This window comes from Miniopterus schreibersii, assembly GCF_964146895.1.
Source record: "Miniopterus schreibersii genome assembly, chromosome: 2".
In the NCBI taxonomy this organism is placed as follows: Eukaryota; Metazoa; Chordata; class Mammalia; order Chiroptera; family Miniopteridae; genus Miniopterus; species Miniopterus schreibersii.
In genome coordinates, this window is record NC_138102.1 from 81318931 (window position 1) to 81337395 (window position 18465).

At 41.6% G+C, this 18465-nt stretch overlaps 1 protein-coding gene and 1 pseudogene across 6 annotated transcripts in view; one reads left to right on the plus strand and one right to left on the minus strand.

The window, feature by feature from the left end:
- Positions 1-366: 366 nt before the first annotated feature.
- On the minus strand, positions 367-1745 carry LOC308552833 (elongation factor 1-alpha 1 pseudogene; annotated as a pseudogene). Its single transcript has one exon. The product of its transcript is annotated as an elongation factor 1-alpha 1 pseudogene (transcript).
- Positions 1746-9993: 8248 nt separating this feature from the next.
- Positions 9994-18465, plus strand: part of LRCH1 (leucine rich repeats and calponin homology domain containing 1) — a 196492-nt gene continuing 188020 nt past the window's right edge. For all 5 annotated transcript variants that reach the window (XM_081128065.1, XM_081128068.1, XM_081128066.1 and 2 more), the window contains exon 1: positions 9994-10581. In XM_081128065.1, the coding sequence (XP_080984191.1) occupies positions 10275-10581 (307 nt within the window). In that variant the 5' untranslated portion in view covers positions 9994-10274. The remainder of the gene's footprint in view (positions 10582-18465) is intronic.

Consider the following 18465-nt stretch of genomic DNA (forward strand, 5'->3'; position numbering starts at 1 on the left):
GTTCTGCCCTTAGCGGATAGTATATATTTAGATTCTTGACCCTTTAGCATACAATCTATTTTTTTTCTTCTTCTTCTCATTAAACTTTGTTTTAATGGGTTTTAAAATTCTGTGACAGATTTTTGGTCAAGTTGTTTTCATTAAAAAATACCGATTTTAAAAACTAATAACTTAAAAACTGCCATACACACACAAAAACCAAATGGTCCATAAAACATTCTCCTTTCCTCCTGAAGGTTTTATGATGTATTGTGATAATTAATCAGTCTTTACTATTAAACTTAAATGGCCAATTGAGACAAACAGTTTTGAGACCATTCTTCCACCACTGATTAGGACTGGGGTGGCAGGTATTGGGGATAATACTCATTTAGCGTTCTGAGCTTTCTGGGAAGACTTGGTGACTTTGCCAGCTCCAGCTGCCTTCTTGTCCACTATTTGATGACACCCACAGCAACTGTCTGTCTCATGTCATGAGCAGCAAAACATCTCAGAGAAGGGTAGTCAGACAAGTTCTCAACACACATGGGCTTTCCAGGAACCATATCGATGATGGCAACATCATCATATTTCAGAAACTTTGGGCCATCTTCCAGCTTTCCCCCAGAATGACAATCAATCTTCTCCTTCAGCTCAGCAAATTTGAAAGCAATGTGAGCTGTGTGACAGTCCACACAGATGCATATCCGGCACTGATTTGGCCTGGATGGCTCAGGATAATCACCCGAGCTGTGCAGCCAGCTGCTTCCATTTGTGGGTCATTTTTGCTGTCACCGGCCACATTGCCACAGTGAACATCTTTGATAGACACATTCTTGACACTGGAGCCCACATTGTTCCCAGGAAGAGCTTCACCCAAAGCTTCACGGTGCATTTCAACAGACTTTACTTCAGTTCTAACGTTAACTGGAGCAAAAGTGACCACCATGCTGGGTTTGAGAACACCAGTCTCCACTCAGCCCACAGGAACAGTACTAATATCACCAATTTTGTAGACATCCTGGAGGGGCAGAAGCAGGGGCTTGTCAGTTGGACGTGTTGGTGGTAGGATGCAATCCAGAGCTTCAAGCAGGGTGGTTCCACTGGCATTGCCATCTTTACGGGGTACTGTCCATCCCTTGACCAAGGCATATTAGCACTTGGCTCCAGCATGTTTGTCACCATCCCAACCAGTAATTGGCACAAATGCTACTGTGTCAGGGTTGTAGCCAATTATCTTAATGTAGGTGCTGACTTCTTCAACAATTTCCTCATATCTCTCCTGGCTGTAGGGCAGCTCAGTGGAATCCATTTTGTTAACACCAATAATCAGCTGTTTCACACCCAGTGTGTAAGCCAGAAGGGCATGTTCACTGGTCTGCCCCTTCTTGGAGATGCCTGCTTCAAATTCACCAACACCAGCAGCAAAAATCAGGACAGCACAGTCAGCCTGAGATGTGCCTGTCTTCATGTTTTTGATGAAGTCTCTGGTCCTAGGGCATTAATGATGGTCACAAAATACTTGGTTTCGAATTGCCACAGGGAGATATCAATGGTGATACCACACTCATGTTTAGCTTTCAGTGTATCCAAACCCAGGCTTGCCTGAAGGAGTCCTTCCTCATCTCAGCAGCCTCCTTCTCAATTTTTTCAATGGTTCTTTAGTTGATTCCATCACATTTGTAGATCAGGAGGCCAGTAGTAGCAGACTTGCCGGAATCTACATGTCCAATGACAAGGATGTTATGATTCTTTTCCTTTCCCATTTTGGGTTTGATTTAGTGGTTGTTTTCACAATATTTGTGTTCAGCCAGCAAACCAGTTGCGAAAAAAAAGCCAACATACAATCTTAAAGGTGTCTGAGTTACTACTTTGGCATGTTAATGTTTCTTACTTAGGTCTCCTCACTTTTTTACTCCTGGTTCAGAGAAGGCATCTGAGTCCTTCTATTTCTCCTAGGCTCTACCTTTCTTGACTCTTTCCCTTTCCTGGTTGTCATACCTCCAATCATCCATCTTCACTACCACTTTCTCCACTTTTTTTTTTTTTAATATGTCTTTATTGGTTTCAGAGAGAGGAAGGCAGAGGGAGAGAGAGATAGAAGAAACATCAATGATGAGAGAGTCATTGATCGGCTGCCTCCTGCACACCTCCTAATGGGGGTCAAGCCCAAAACCTGGGCATGTGCCCTGACCAGGAATCGAACCTCAATCTCCTGGATCCCAGGTCAATGCTCAACCACTGAGCCACGCCAGCTGGGCCCACTTTCTCCTTAGAGCATTCCAATCTTCCTCATAGGCTTTCCCTTCTTTCAAATTTTCTCAGATCTTTCTTATCTTAAACATTAAATGAGTTTTTCTCTGCTTTATTTGCCCCTTTTTTGGTCACCTTTTAATCGTTTTTCCTTCCCTCCCTTACCTCCAAATCCTTGGCCTAAGTAGCTTACACCTACTATTTCTATTCCCTTGCCTTCCTCTTACAGTCTGGATGATCATAAGCTGTCCTGGAACCATGCTCTCAAAAACAGGACTTTCCACGTTCCCCTTATCTCTGGCATTTGATATGACTGCAGGGCAGAAATAGTACTTGTACCCAACATTGCCTATGACTTCGAAGTGGCTCAGCAAACTTTTGTTGAATATTGAAGCTTTGTTGTCTCTTCCTTCCAAATATTTCTCATCCATCCATTCCTCTGCATGCCTTGTGCCTCACTATAAACCAAGCCCTCCTTTATCTCATCACCGTAACAATGTTCTGGCTTCTTCACTTCCAATTCATCCAGCAGAGTATTATATCACTTAAATCTTCTTAGGGACTCACCAACAGTTCTCCAAGCTCAATCTCCTCATTGGTATTTTAAAAGCTAATTAATTAATTGCTTAACAAGGAATTATAGATGCACAAGTGAAACATTCACAGTGAACAAGAAGCTATACAGAGAAAGAGAAGTCTCTCTCTCATCTGATTCTCTGTTTTCTTTCCCATAAGCATTTACTGTTAGCAGTTTCTTATACATCCTTGTGAAGATAGTCTGTGCCATGCAGTTGCTTCTTGACTGGACTACAGCTCACCACAGAGCCTGGGGTCCTGTCTTGAATCCTAGCCAACTGGACTGGGGTCCTGTTTACTTACTGGACATTTCTCCCAGAGCTAGGCTCTCCCATACATACTCCCAAACTCAGGTTTGCGATACACTTCAAACTGCATAAGCCCGAGAATATTCTTGCTCTTATTAGATTATCTGGGGTTTCCAGTGACAGGAATGGACCTGCAAAAACACTCCTCTGTGGTTATTGTGAGGGATTCCAGCACTGTTCACCCTCACAGGGTGAACCTTCTTCCTGGCCAGTCCCCTAGTCCCTCCCCCACTAATCCTGACTTTGCTCTTTCTGCACCAACCATAAATTTAAGAAAGTTGTAACTGGTTTTGCTTCTGAATCATGGTGGCTTGTGCTACCTGTTGACCTGGTTTGCCAGGAGATAAGAAGGGGATGACTTTTCTTTCTGAGATGTTCCTTTGCTTCTGCACCATCGCTTCATGGTCCAGCCTTATTCCTAAGTCTAGCTATGATCCCTCTTCACAGTATGCATTGTAATAATTTGAGAAATAACCTGAAGTTCTCCACATCTAAACCCTCTGTGTGACAGTGATAGCATCTGAATGTAGAAAGCTTAATGCCATTGTAGCCAGAGTGCATTTCCTACTAATTCTGGGGAGAACAGCCACTCTGGGAGCCACTCTCTAGTTCTGCATCTGACCAGGCAGTAATCACAACCTTGGGTTTGGAAAACATCCCTGTAATGACATCAAGAGTCTAAAAAACTGCCTTTGGGGAACTTGTAAATTACAGTTTTAGTTAGATGCAAAGTGCCTTAAGTACAAATAGGAATACTTTCTGTTCTTTTAAAATTTACCTAATAAGTAACTGGTCTGGAATGGTATTTGCTGAGGAGGGTCTACATTAGTGACACTTAGCATCATTTTAAATATTGATTTGGAGGCAAACTTTGACCTGTGAAGCTGTGATATATATAGATAATATCTGTGAAAGAAATTATCTCAGTCTAGGGTTTCTCAATATATGGTCAAAGCATAACAGTTGTACAAGAGACTTATTGGTTAAATATATATGAGAAAAGCTGGATGTGACCCATTTCCCCCTCTTGCATATTTACAATGCACATTAGCACATCAAAGACTCTGAGAGGTCCCAGAGTAAAATAACTTCTGAACTTCTTTATTAACCCAAACCTATTTGGCAATGAAATCCTTTATGCACAATGCCTATTAACAGCCTAAAGAACTAAGGTTCAAAGAAATATGCTGCTTCAGTTTATCCACGCAAGTACAACAATTTACTTATAAACAAACAATTGGTTCCGCTAAATATTTCATGTAGTTGTTAAATTACAAACAAATAACAAAGTCTGCATTATATTATAAACCAATAACAATAAAATGAATAGGTGAAATATTTAGGGGCACTAATCATAGTAAATCTATTATCTAATATTATCTATATTCTAATATTTTCATTCACATGCTTAAAAAGCCAGTTGCTTAAAAATGCAGTTCTTTGTAAGTTAAAGTCCTTTCAACTGGTGCTTCTTGGTCGTTATTTTCCAGTGACTTCCCCTGGTAGCCTCTTTTTTTTTTTTTTTAATATATCTTTATTGATTTCAGAGAGAGGAAAGGAGAGGGAGAGAGAGATAGAAATATCAATGACAAGAGAGTCATTGATCAAGCCCACAACCGGGCATGTGCCCTGACCGGGAATCGAACCCCGATCGCCGGGATCCTAGGTCGATGCTCAACCGCTGGGCCACGCCCGGCAGGGCCCTGGTAGCCTCTTGAGGGACTTCTGACAGAAACCAGAAGGTAGGCTATTGCTCACTGACATTCTTTCCCCTTACAACTTATTTAGGGAGATGTCAGCCTCATTAAGCCAAAGAAATTCTTTTTGTACAATCAGCTTTTTACCATGTTGTCCAAACTATAGTTTCCTCATAGGTTCTTTCAAAATGCTATTATTTCTCATGAGCTAGCTCAGAATGTTGTCTTTATGCTACACAATTGTTTATATACTTTAAAATCTTGTTTAAAGATAATAAAAATCATATAACATTGGCATTTTATTATGAGACCAAGTATATTTATGAAAATAGAGCAAAGACTAAAAGCATATATAATTTGTTCATTCACAGACAGTTCCTCTCTTGTCATTTAGAGAATTGTTCTAGAAGGCAGCCTCTTTGAAAATCTTATCATGATGGCCCAGATTTTGTGGTTTCTTTATTTAATGGAAGGTGCAGTGGAAAAACACATATACATAATGCCTTCCTGGTCTAGGAGTTAGAGCTCCACATTAATTTGGGAGAGAACAGGGAGAAAGAGGCAGAGCAGGGCCTGACCACATGGTAGTAGCAGCAGCTATTTTGCTCCATGAGAAGTAAAAATGAGTCCCTAGGAGGGGTTAAGAATTTTGTTGGTAGAAGGTTGGGGTGGAGAGGGCAAAAAAGCTGGGTCTTGACAATAATATGCTGTGAAATACTTCAAAAGTCAGAGGCAGTAACATCCTCTTTTTAGATCTGTAATAAATTCTGGAATGAGAATGCCAAGAAAATAGAAAGAGGGTGGGGGTGGAAACGCTAACAAATCATACACTCTCACAAAGACTCATAGGCATTGCATTAAATTACAGTTGGTGCAAGAAAAGATTGAGAAAGTGCTTGAAGGCAAGTTACTGAAGTTTTAAGTATGATTAACTCCCTTTTAAGAAAACCAGAATTCTAAGCAATGAGTTCCTAAGCTTTTTGATTTTACAGATAAGTCATATTAAAAAAATAATTTGGGAGCTGAATCTAGTAGTCTACTTGTTACTTCTTTAAAAAATAATACTAATAAACACTAGAATTTATTATGACCATTGTTTTATTATTATTATTTCCACTGGAAAAAATATAGGAAAGGTACAGTCTCACACTTATGTACAATTATTGAAACTGAATGCATTCAGCCTTAGGAAAAACTCAAAACATTACCTTAATTTTTCTCATTTTTCCAGGGTCACTTTGTCATGAATCAGCTGGTTCACATTAGTGTTATAGAATGATAGAAAAATTTCCTAAATATGTCCAAGATAATATTAGTATGATCTGAGAATTTTATGTTGGTGTTATTAGTTGCCTTATGGTATACAAATATCTCAGAATCTTCTAGGCAGTGGGTTAAAAAAAAAAAAAAAAAAGCCTGAGTTCTGCCCTTAATGTACTTAAAAGCTAATGAATATTACATACTCTGATCATTTACAGATAAATATTTACTGATATTTACAGATACAGCATTGAGAGCATGTGGAGGGAGCAACAGGGAATATTTTTGCTCCTTTTTAGGAAAGGTGAAACTAAAGTGGAGAAGTTGGAGAATGTCAAGGTGAAATGTGACTAAGCCTTGAATTCTGCCTGCCTCTGAAGCCAAATGCCTGTTATTTGACTATGGGCTCAGTGTGGTTTTGCTTACATTTTTAGGGAGTCTGATGGGTGAACTCATCTGCCTTTGGGATGACTGGACCTGTGTCAGCTCCTCTTGTCCAAGTAGCTGTGGCTGGAGGGGGCAGTAGGGACCATGAAGGACACACATGGCTAACCATGCCCACCTCTCAGCAAAGGCTTTTGAGTTCCCATCAAAAGAGAATTCCTAGTAATTTTTTGAGAAGGTGGTATGGGCTAAATAACTATGCCCAAGTCTGTCTACCATTCTTAATAAATTTGGTTCTTGTAAGCTTGTCCACAGCTCCATTTTTCAGGCAAGAATAAAAGAGTTGGGTATTAAATGCAGAAGAGTCTATGATCTGGTATCTTTTCTGATCATAAGAATTTTTTAAAAAAATGGTTTCTAAAATGTTTTCATTTGTTGATGAAATTGATCACTTTTCTCCTAATAGTATTTTAAGTTGACAATATTTTTATTTTCCCCACAATTTGAATTCCATTAACTTTGTGAACTGATTATAAGGTATAAAGACAAAGCATTAAAAAAATCTGCTGCCATCATCCAAATAGTTTGTAAAAGATTATTTTTGGACTATCCAAAAATGAGGCCACATAGGAAGACAAGGGGGAATAAAGATCAAAATATGGAAAATTGAACATATTATTTAGAATTCTTGATTGCACTGGCAGAAAACCAAATAAAATTGACTTAAGCAAACATCAATAATAAAAAAAATGTAAATATATAATATATATTATATTTTAAAATATAAATATATTTATATACTATAAATATAATGAATATCTCATAGCAACCAAAGATACGAGTCAGGAACGGTCAGAACCTAGGGTCTGAACACCATCAGGATCCTCTGGATGCTCTGTCAAAAGTTCACTTCTGGACCACCCAAGACAGCCAGTTTGGTCAGTGGAACATGACTGCTTGTAGATGACTATATGTGTAGAGTAGGGAAGGTGGAACAAGAAGACAGTACTGTTTTCAGAAGAAGTTAAAAAGGGTATTAAAACAGAGATGTCCACCTTATTGAAAAAAGAGTGAAGAAGCAAGACAGCAAGAAAGAATGGCTTGTTGAGTTTCTTGAGTATTTAGAAATAACTGAGATCAGTTTCAAGGGCCAAGTATTCTCCTCCATTTTAAGGAAAAACTCCTTTATCGAGGGACAGCGTTTGAAAGCTATATCAACAAATGACAACCTTTAGAACACTTGTCTATTGTACAATGCTTAATTACTAATATTCATTGTGCACTTATTACACACAAAGTACTCATCTAGATTTTGGAATATGAGGAGGCAGTTGCAAATATGAACATGTCCCTCCCTCAAGGAGTTTAGTCTTTAGTAATCTGTAGAAGGTAAAGCAAGCTATATTGATTAGGTCAACCTAAATAAGGACTGATCATTTGTTAAATAGCAAGTCCTGCACTCATATTCTGTCATTTCCTCTAAAAAAGAATTGGTGGTCTTTTTAAAAAAATGATTATGCTCTATATGATGCATCACCACAATTCGTGGTCTGAACTACAACTGCAGTCTGACAGGCATCCTCGGCTGTGCCATATAAACAGCTCACAAAACTACCACCTGGCTTTAGCTGAAGGTTTTCATTTGAAAATTTTTTCTGTCTCTCTCCATTCCTTACTTCCATTTTGGGGAAAGACCATTGAGAAAGGGGGAAGATAGGTTAGTTTTTATAAGTTATATAAGTAAACTTTCATTTATTATTATTATTATCATCAAGCCTGGTTTCTAGAAGTCTGGGAGGCTGAGTGGAAAAAGGGTTGGCGAGAGAGGACGTTAGGGCCAGGATACCAGCAGGTGGCGCTTGTCTCCTCTGGGATTAGAGTGTTTTCCCTCCGCCTAGAACCCCTCAGCAACAAGTGCAGCTATGCACGCAAAGTCAGTGACGAAAATCATGCCATAGGTTAGCATGGAGTTCATGAAGTTACAAGTTCCAGTCTTTTGCTTAGACCATCACCTTTCTTCATTACCACTTAAAGACAGGCTCCCCTACTGCAAGGACTGTATTATTTTCTACTTGACCCACATCTTCATTTCCACTAGCCAAGTCTCTTACTGTGACTGTCAAACCTTGGGTATAGACCAAAAATAAAGGCCCTAGAGCAGCAATTTTTCAGTCTTTACATCTCATGGCACACATAAACTAATTACTAAAATTCTGCAGCACACCAAAAAATATATTTTTTGTCAATCTGACAAAAAAATAGGTATAATTTTGATTGATTCACACCAGACAGCTTTTGTTATGTTGGCTATTGTCTTTTTTTTTTTTTTTTTTGACAAACTAAGGGACAAGAGGTCAGTGACCCTAACTAAACAGTCAGGTATTGCATGTTTTAAAAATTCTTACAGCACACTGGTTGAAAATCACTGCTCTAGAGAGTTGGAGCTGAAACTTTGAAAAGGAGTGGGACTTTATCAATCTTTCTGCAGGTCTGCCCTTTCAGCTGGTGTCAGATATTATATTGCACCCAGTGTGCCAGCCTTGATCTGAGCAAACATGAATTTGCTTGCAAGCAGTCATGTCAGTTTCCATGCTCCACAGGGGCAAGGAAAAGGAGCAGCAGCAGAACACTAATGTATTTGTGCACAGGCTCAAACTGTAACTGAGTTATTGGCTTGCTGGGGTCACTGGCTTTCTAACCTCTCCCTGCACCATCCAATTATGGGGCTCAGTCATCTATAGACAGCCCCTCTCCCTCATGAGACAATGTATTCTGTCCACCATAAAAACTACCCTCATTCTGAAAGTCCTTTCTTTCTGGGTCTGCAGTTTTCTACCATCACTCAGGGAATCTGTCCTTCCTGTTTGTTTAGGGCCTGGGAGTATGCAGTCAGGGGGGCAATCACAGAGTCTGAGGATTCCAAGTTCGAATCCAGATCCACTTCTGAGTGCCTGGGTTACCCTACACAAGTTTCTTAACTTCTTCTATAGACTGGAGAAAACATTTCTTTTCTGCTCATGGCGTTCCTGACTAATGAGATAACGTGGACTACCTAGAACAGGGCCTGGCTCACTGTAGGCACCCAAATGCCAGGGGCTCTCTGTTGGCTTAACAGCGCAGTGAAACACTGCCTCTGGGGGAACCTTGGCTCAAAGAGCCAGAATAATTTGCAGAACTGAGACAATCTCTTATCTCCCCGTGAGCTCACTGTATTTCATTTTCCATTCATTGCCTGGTCGCCCTCTTCTCAGACCCCTAAAATCTCTTGTTCCCTTCTCGCCACCCCCCACGCCCCACCCCCACCCGAGCAGTAAAAATAAAGTCAAAAGGAATTCAGCGTCTAAATGAAAATGAGCCCCGCACAGGCGCTCAGCCTCCTCCCCGTACGGCGGGTGCGGGGCAGAGCGCCGCCGAGCAGCGAGGGCCGGCCGCGCTCGCCGCGGAGGAAGTCTCAAAGCAGAACTGACAGTTTAGGGGAAGGAGGAGGAGAGAGCGGCGGGCGGAGGAGGGGAGAGAGCTGCCGAGAGGAGGGCGCAGGGGAGGGTGGAGACACATGCGCGCTGCCGGCCGCCGCCGCCGCAGTCCTTAGCTTCCCCGGGACAGGAAACCTCCGAGACCGAGCTGCCACTGCCGCCTCTCCGTCAGCCCCTCATTCCGCGCCTGCCACACCCTCCCCCCTTCCCCAGCATCTTTCGGTGGAGCACGCCCGAACGCCGCGCCTGGTGCCGTCTCCCCCTTCCCGGGTAAAGCTGTGACGCCCCCCGCCCCCCAGGAGCTGCAGAGCCGGGTGGGGGTGGGGGTGGGGGCCAGGGAGAAGATGGCGACGCCGGGAAGCGAACCCCAATCTTTCGTCCCTGTCCTCTCGGTGTCCGCTCTGCACCCACATCATCATCCCCACCACCACCACCACCATCAGCACCACGGAGGAACCGGAGCCAACGGCGGGGTTGGGGGAGGCAGCGGCGGCAGCAGCGGGGGCTTCAACCTGCCCTTGAACCGGGGTTTGGAACGCGCGCTGGAGGAAGCCGCCAACTCTGGGGGGTTGAACCTCAGCGCCAGGAAATTGAAGGAGTTTCCCAGGACCGCGGTTCCCGGGCACGACCTCTCGGACACGGTGCAGGCAGGTGAGCGAGGGCCGAGGGGCAGGCAGTGCGCGCACGGAGCTGCCTGCCTGTCATGCCTTCCCTGACGCAGTGACCCGTAGGAGATGTTGCCTGGCTGGGGGTCTATCGACCGGTGCTGTCCCGAGTGAGGGACCGTGTGGGCGCGGTAGAGGCGGGCCCCGCGGAGGGCATGATGACCCCCCGCCTCTCCCGTCGGTCGAGGGTGCAGCCTGGGGGGAGCTGGGCTGAGCCCTGCCGCCGAGCCCGCGAGCTCCCGGGTCTCCGGTCCCCCCTCCCCCCAGCGGCGGCCGTGCCAGGCAGGGGCCACCGGGCTGGGACTTGCGGGTGAGCCGCGTGCGCGCCGCGCAAGTGGGAGGTTTCAGGCGGCTGAGCCGGCTTCCTGGGCTCGGCGCGGAGGCTGGAAATCCGAGAGCCGCGTCTGCGCCTCTGACCCAGGCAAGCCCTCGTTGCGTGGAGGCGTCGCCAGTCCTGGTGGGGAAACCCAGACAAAGGTGGCGCGCCCTTGGCGGACCCTAGGGCTTGGGCGCGGTGCCGCGAGGCCCTCTGGGCGACGCGAGCGCTGAGGCTACTCGGTGTCTACTGCGAGGAGGCTCCGGAGCTTCCTCTTCTGCGCCTGTGCGGGGAAAGAGCCGCTGCGATTGTGGTGAATCCGAACCCGCAGTCACTTCGCAGGCAGCGGGCTCCGGTTCCTCCCTTTCAGCTAACCGCCCACACGGGTTGGTTCCTGCCGCCGAGGCTACCTAGTTCTCAGTAACCCGATCTTTGCGGGGGCCCTGGAAGGGACGGCATGGCACATTAAAAGAAAAGTAATTAAAGTGAGCCGGTTTCCCTGTGTGAGCCAGACAAGTTGTAACTCGCGCCAATGAGCAGCCAGCTTTTTCAAGTTATGTCATGTGTTGACATATTTCTGAGAGGGCTGCTTTCTCTTTGGAGCGGGATCTATAAACAGGAAGGAGGGCGGTGGAACGCAGTCCGGGCCCTGGGATCCCTGCATAACTGACTTGGTTTCCTACCATCCGGTTCAACTCCGTGGGGAAGTGCTTCCACCATGGCAAGCGCCCCGCATTTCCCAGTGCCCCGTTTGGGAACTGCTGCCCAGACCTGGCTGCCATCACCTCTCGACCCAGCGTCGGACCCCCTGGGTTCCGGATGGACTCTCAGCTCCAGATCGCCCAGTTTCCTCTTGTGGGGAAGGAGGGTCCGTCGAGGGAGCAAGCAGTTGGCTTTTGGAGCTAGGTTTCCAGTGCCTTTTTTTCTCCCTTTAATTCAATAAACATTTATTGAGAGTCCCAGTGAATATTTAGACAGAGTTCTGAGTTCACTGGAGGCAAAAAGGACCCTTCAGGGTCATTCAACTTTGTAATTTGTGTTTAGGGATAGTCAGGAATAGACAAAAAAGTAGGGAATTTCCAGAGTTGAGCTGTCAACAGCTGGGGAGTCTCTTGATAGGACCTCTTAGTTACATTTTCTCAAGTGGAAATTATTCCAAGAATTGCTTGAATCATTAACTTAAAAAAATCTGTTCTACTTCCTTTTTGCCATAGAGTGTACTTGAACCATGGAAGGGTTGGATATGACTGCAGAAAATAGAGCTGGCATGACCAATAATAATGTGTTTTTAACAGTAGGGGGGCTTGAAAGTTGTTCCTTTACCTCAGTTATGCTCCCCTTTACTTCCAAAATTGGGTGAACTGTTATGTTGGCATTTCTTTGAGAAAACCTGTGCTTTTAAAAGCAGGGACAATATCTTTAAGGTAAGAACTTGCCATGTGAGGTAAATGCTTGCAGATATTCCTATTTTCCTTTCTTACTTGCTTGTGTGAGCTAAGGTTGTGAGTTTTACAAGTTTTTAATTCTGAACCTTATTTGCATGTGTTTCATGCTCAGAAAATTCTAACAAGTTAAACTAAGAGACTTAATGGTAACTCTCATCAAAAATGCAATATTAGTAACGGGAGGGGGACTGTCACCTAAGTTTGTAGACACTTAGCACAACCTAAAATAGATTAAGAATATTCAATGTAGTTAGCTATTTTACATGAAATTTGAGTATCTGAATTTGTTAAAAGATTTGCTTCTGCAAAATATTTTTGCCTCGGGTCTAAAGCTGGGTGTTAACCAAATGTATATCTATATATATTTTTTACTTTTCTTTATTTCTCAATTAACAGTTGACATTCAATATTATTTTATATTAGTTTCAGATATACAACATAGTGGTTGGACATTTGTATAATTTAAAAGTAATCTCCCCGGCAAGTCTAGTACCCACCTGGCACCATACAGTTATTGCAACATTCTTTTTTTTTTTTTATTTAAATTCTCACCCGAGAATATTTTTCCATTGCTTTTCAGAGAGAAGAAGGGAAGGGAGAGAGAAACATTGATGTGAGAGAGACACATCGACTGGTTGCCTTCCAAACTAGCCCAGACCAGGGCCGGGAATAGAGCCTGCAACCAAGGTACATGCCCTTGGCTGGAATTGAACCTGGGACCCTTCAGTCTGTAGGCCGATGCTCTAACCATCGAACCAAACTGGCTCGGGTTACAGTGTTCTTGACTGTATTTACTATGCAGTACTTTATATCCCTGTGACTACTTTATAACTACCAGTTTGTACTTCTTAATCCCTTCACCTTTTTCACCTAAACACCAACCCCCTTCCCATCTGGCAACTGTCAGTTTATTCTCTGTTATCTATGAGTTTTTCTATTTTATTATGGTCTTGAGATTCCACACATAAGTGAAATCATATGGTATTTATGTTTCTGTTATTTCACTAGCATACTATTCTGTAGGTCCATCCATGTCACAGATGGTAAGATTTCATTCTTTATTGTGGCTAATAATCCCTTTGTATATATGTACCATAACTTCTTTATCTAGTCATCTATTGCACCTATGGGCACTTGGGTTTGCTATTGTAAATAATGCTGCAGTGAGCATAGGGGTGCATCTATCTTTTCACATTAGTGTTTTGGATTTTTTGGCATGCCTTTTATTTCTTTTTCTTGTCTGATTACTGTGACTAGGACTTGCAATACTATGTTGAATAAAAGTGGTGAAAGTGGACATGCTTTTCTTCTTCCTGATCTTAAGGTAAAAGCTTTTAGCTTTTTCCTGTTGAGTATGATGTTAGCTGTGGGTTTGTTATATATGGCCTTTATTACATTGAGGTAGGTTTCCTCTATTCCAACAAATGTATGCTAGAGCTTTTATCATAAAAATATATGCTGGATTTTGTAAAATGCTTTTTCTGCATCTACTGATATGATTATGTGATTTTTATCCTTCATTTTGTTTATGTGGAATATCACGTTAATTGACTTGTAGGTATTGAACCAACTTGCATACCAGGAATAAATCCCGCTTGATTGTGGTATATGATCATTTTTGTGTTTGTTTTTTAAAATATATCTGTATTGATTTCAGAGAGAGGAAAGGAGAGGGAGAGAGAGAGACAGAAACATCAATGATGAGAGAGTCATTGATTGAGCCCACAACCCGGGCATGTGCCCCGACTGGGAATCGAACCCCGATCGCCTGGATCCTAGGTCGACGCTCAACCGCTGAGCCATGCCTGGCCGGGCTGATCTTTTTAATATATTGCTGAATTTGGTTTGCTAATATTTTATTGAGGGATTTTGCATCTGTGTTCATCAGGAATATTGTCCTATAATTTTCTTTTTTTTGGTAATATCTTTTCTGGTTTTGGAATCAGGGTAATGGTAGCCTCATAAAATGAGGTTGGGAGCCTTCCCTTCACTTGAGTTGTTTTTGAAGAGTTTGAGAAGAATAGATGTTAATTCCTCTTGAACATTTGGCAGAATTCACCTGTGAAGGCATCTGGTCCAGGACTTTTATTTGTTGGGAGTTTTTTGATTACTGATTTGAGTTCCTTGGTAGTCATCAGTCTGTCCTGATTTTCTGTGCTATCTGTATTATTATTCTTAGTCCTCTCTAGGAGCCTATTCATAGCATCATTTATAGCAAGGGAGATTGTGATTAGGAGAAGTGAAGTAATATGCTCAAGATCATCCCCTGACGTAGATGGTGAACCAGTGATTGGACCTTGACAATTTTACTTTAGTATTTACATTTTTGACCATATTCTATTAAGTAGGGAAAAAGTGGAGAGGAGTAGAATCTGGGGATTCAGTTAACCAATATTCATTCCATAAATGCCAGGTACTGTTCTAGGCACGAGGCATATAGCAATGACCAACAGACTCCTTGTATCCATTCTTACAGAATTTTCATTCTACTTTGAGGGGATTGGGAGATAATGAAGAGATTTATTTTTCAGGATGAGTAGGAAGAGTTACAGTAGAGATATAATATCTTTGTTTTTAGAAATATGCATGCTGCTTTGTATTAAAGGTGACTTGAGTTGCTTATAACAACAGCAGCACAAACGATGACTAGTAATAAGTAGAAAGAGGCATAATATTGAGCCTGATGAAAAGTATTGCACCAATATGTGCATCAGGAAAGCAACCATTTTTTCTTTTCTCCTAGTGCTGATTTATCAAGTAGTGTCATTTTGGGATGAAAAAGTTCAAGGGTGTTTGTATGATTGAAATAAAGCAGATTGAAAAGAATGAGTAAAAAGAAGAAAGTGCCTGTCTCAGGCTGATTGCAGGAGGTTCTAGAAAAATAAAAGGAAGCCCTGGGACTTGGCATGCAGAACAATTTTTGAAAGTTGGTCTCATTAAGGAGAGGGTGGAGTCTATCACTGACAGTATCTTTGTGAAGTGGCTGGAAGCAGGAAAGGCTTTATGGGAAATGAAGAACTTAGGCAGGAATATAGAAGTGTAGCTTAAAAATTTTTCATTGAGTTCATATGAGAGTGCAGAGGATGGTAGGAGATGCAGAGTGTAAGACAAGACAGGAATGCAGGAGAAGCACATAGTTCCAGAAAGCCATGGGAACCTCCAGACAGAACAAGGTGAGATGCCAAATACCACAGATAGACACTCTCTGCAAAATTCAGAGGAAAAGGTCGTTTCAGTTAAGGTGGCTGGGAAAGACTTTCATAGTGCAGGTGGGATTTGAGTCTGGTTTTATAGAATGGAGAGAGTTTGGATAGAAATGCCTATGAAGATTCTGTGGTTGGAAAGACAGTTCAGAAATGTGGAGTGAGAGCCTAACAGTCTGAGGTTGTAAATAAACAATAAGAGCATTTAAGCCTATGGTCATATTCTCCTACTCGACTATTACCATATGATGCTCTTAGGCCCTTTATTTGGACATGGCTGAGGTTGGGATTTGTCAGCCTTTGGGACTAAAGCCCTATTCTGAGCTAGCTCTCTCAAATTTGTGTACACATTCAAAGAATCTTCTCTGAGATTTGTGGGCAGGCTTATCTACTGAAGACTGACTTCCCCCACCCCAGTACAATTCTATAGCAACTGAGACCGTAGGATATTAGGACTCTTTAGTCATTGGAATTCACACAGGACTTGAAAAAGAGAAATCTCTTCGTTCTGAAAAACATGTTCTGTTCCATAATCTTAGCCATAAAGATTTTTTTATTACAAATGGAATGACACTTTTGAAATCACATACTTAAAATGTTATCTCTAGATTCAAATTGTTTTTCTGCTGTTGAATTAAATTTATTACTTATTGCTGTAACTATCATTTGTTGTGGTAGTCACTACCATATAAACACCTATTTTCATTACATGTATTTGAAGTACTTCTCTGTTCATAAATGATGAGTCATATCCTTTTCCTTCCTATTATTATCTTTTTTTTCTGTTGATTAATTTCCCCCATGTTAAGGTGTAGAGATTTCTGAAGTAAAAACTTTTATTTATTTTATTTTAAAAATATATCTTTATTGATTTCAGAGAGAGGAAAGGGGAAGGAGAGGGATAGAAACATCAATGATAAGAGAGTCATTGATCGGCTGCCTCCTGCATGCCCCGGACTGGGGATCAAGCCCGCAACCCGGGCATGTGCCCTGACCAGGAATTGAACTGGATCCCGATCTCCTGGATCCTAGGTCGACGCTCAACCACTGAGCCACGCCCGGCCGGGCTGAAGTAAAAACTTTTATAACACTAAGATAGTATATATGGTGGCTGGGAATCATGTTAAGATGTGCTCTTCCACAAGTCTGTGGGTGGTGGAAACAGTCTCCACAGCTCTTCTTATTGTTTGCATTATAGGCTGTTCTTTATTGAAAAGGAAGGAGAACACTACTTATGTTTCTAAAATAATAGTGTACAATTATAGGTCAGAGACCGTCTATAAAGTTTTGGTCTGTGCCAGTTTATAAAGGACATCCAAGGTTTCACCTTCATCATTGAAATGATTCCACCGGATAGTCACAGCAACATCTTACTTGATTTTTGGCACACCCCAGTATTTTAAACTTTATCTAAGTAATTGACTAAATTTTTTTAAGTTTTGTTGCAAACTTCAATTTTTCCTGTTGTGGTTTATCAGTTCTTTGGTGTAAGCATTTAAAGGGTAGATAGATACATACCCTTTGAAATCTGTGTGGATGTTGGTCATTTCAAAGGTCAGTTTCTTTTTACTCTTGCTTCAGTTGTGTACAGACTTTTTCTATTCTGTTACTCAACTTCATCATTGCTTATTTAAACATAAGTTGTTTCCCTATTTTTTGTGTACTTTTCTATTTTCCCTTTTTTTATATGTGTTTGTCTATATCTAATCTATATCTGTCAATATAGGTATTGATATAAAGACCTTTTTATGTTTCAACGGGGCAGCATTTGCTTTCTCTTAATATCTCCCTAAAGTCTTCTCTCCCCAGGTGCTGTATTGAGTATGCTTTTCCAGAGATTTGGCCATTTAAATGGCAGAAATGGTATTGACTTAAGGTTGTTATGGGTTCATTAGTCAGGCCACATAACTTGAGCTTTTGTCTGTGCGTCACAAAAACCTGTTTGTGATGCTACTTTCTAGGTTTGGTTTAGCTTTTTGGAAAACTAGACTTTTCTGCCTTAGCCTTAGAGAGATGTCAGGGGAATCTGGCCTGGGTTTAGATCTAGTAATGCCACCAAGATTACCATTTGTGAACTCTTTCAATGATTGTGAACTCTTTCAAGGAATTAAGGTAAATTGGTGTTAATTGCAGTGTTGATTTCAAATTATAAAATTATAATCTATCATAATGGTTTAAGAATGTCATTCATAAAACCCATCTACATTTACATGTCTAATGCCTTTGTGTATACCCTATAAGAAGTCTAGAGGCCTCATTCATTGCTGCTAATTTTTTGTTGCGTGGAAGTTTTCACGCACTAGAATTTTCAGTTGCTATATTTCAGATAGGTTTTTTTTGTGTGTGATGTAACTTGTTTAACAACAACAACAACAAAAGGCAAGAAAAGACTCCAGAAAGGTCAGATTTCCAAGTAAGCCTTAGTTTATGAAAATTAGGCTACCCGTATAGATGCAAACTTGAAGCATGCCTGTGTTTTCTTCATCTTTTTAAGAGTTCAGTAGTATTGCTTCCATGTACTGTAGTAAGAAGGCATACAGTTGGAAGCCATCTGTTCCCACAAAATAATTCAAAAATAAAGTGAGATTATTTATATGAACAGAAAGTTGACAACTGTGAGAATTTGGCTTCTCTTTGCAATAGAATGGAAATGCTTTTATAGTCAGATTTCTGTATAGTTCACTGGGCATAAAGGAGGATATAGGTGGGAAAAAGAAAATTAAATTAGAGAAGAACAGTGTTTGATTTGTAAAACAATTATTTTATTTTATTTTTGTTTGTTGAGAAATTATTGCTCCTCTGTTAATATAATGTTGATACGGAACCATCTCAATTTATAGTATATCCCATACTCTTCCAGGACATTTTTAAGTCACCAGTGTCAGGCTGTATAATTTTGGAATCTT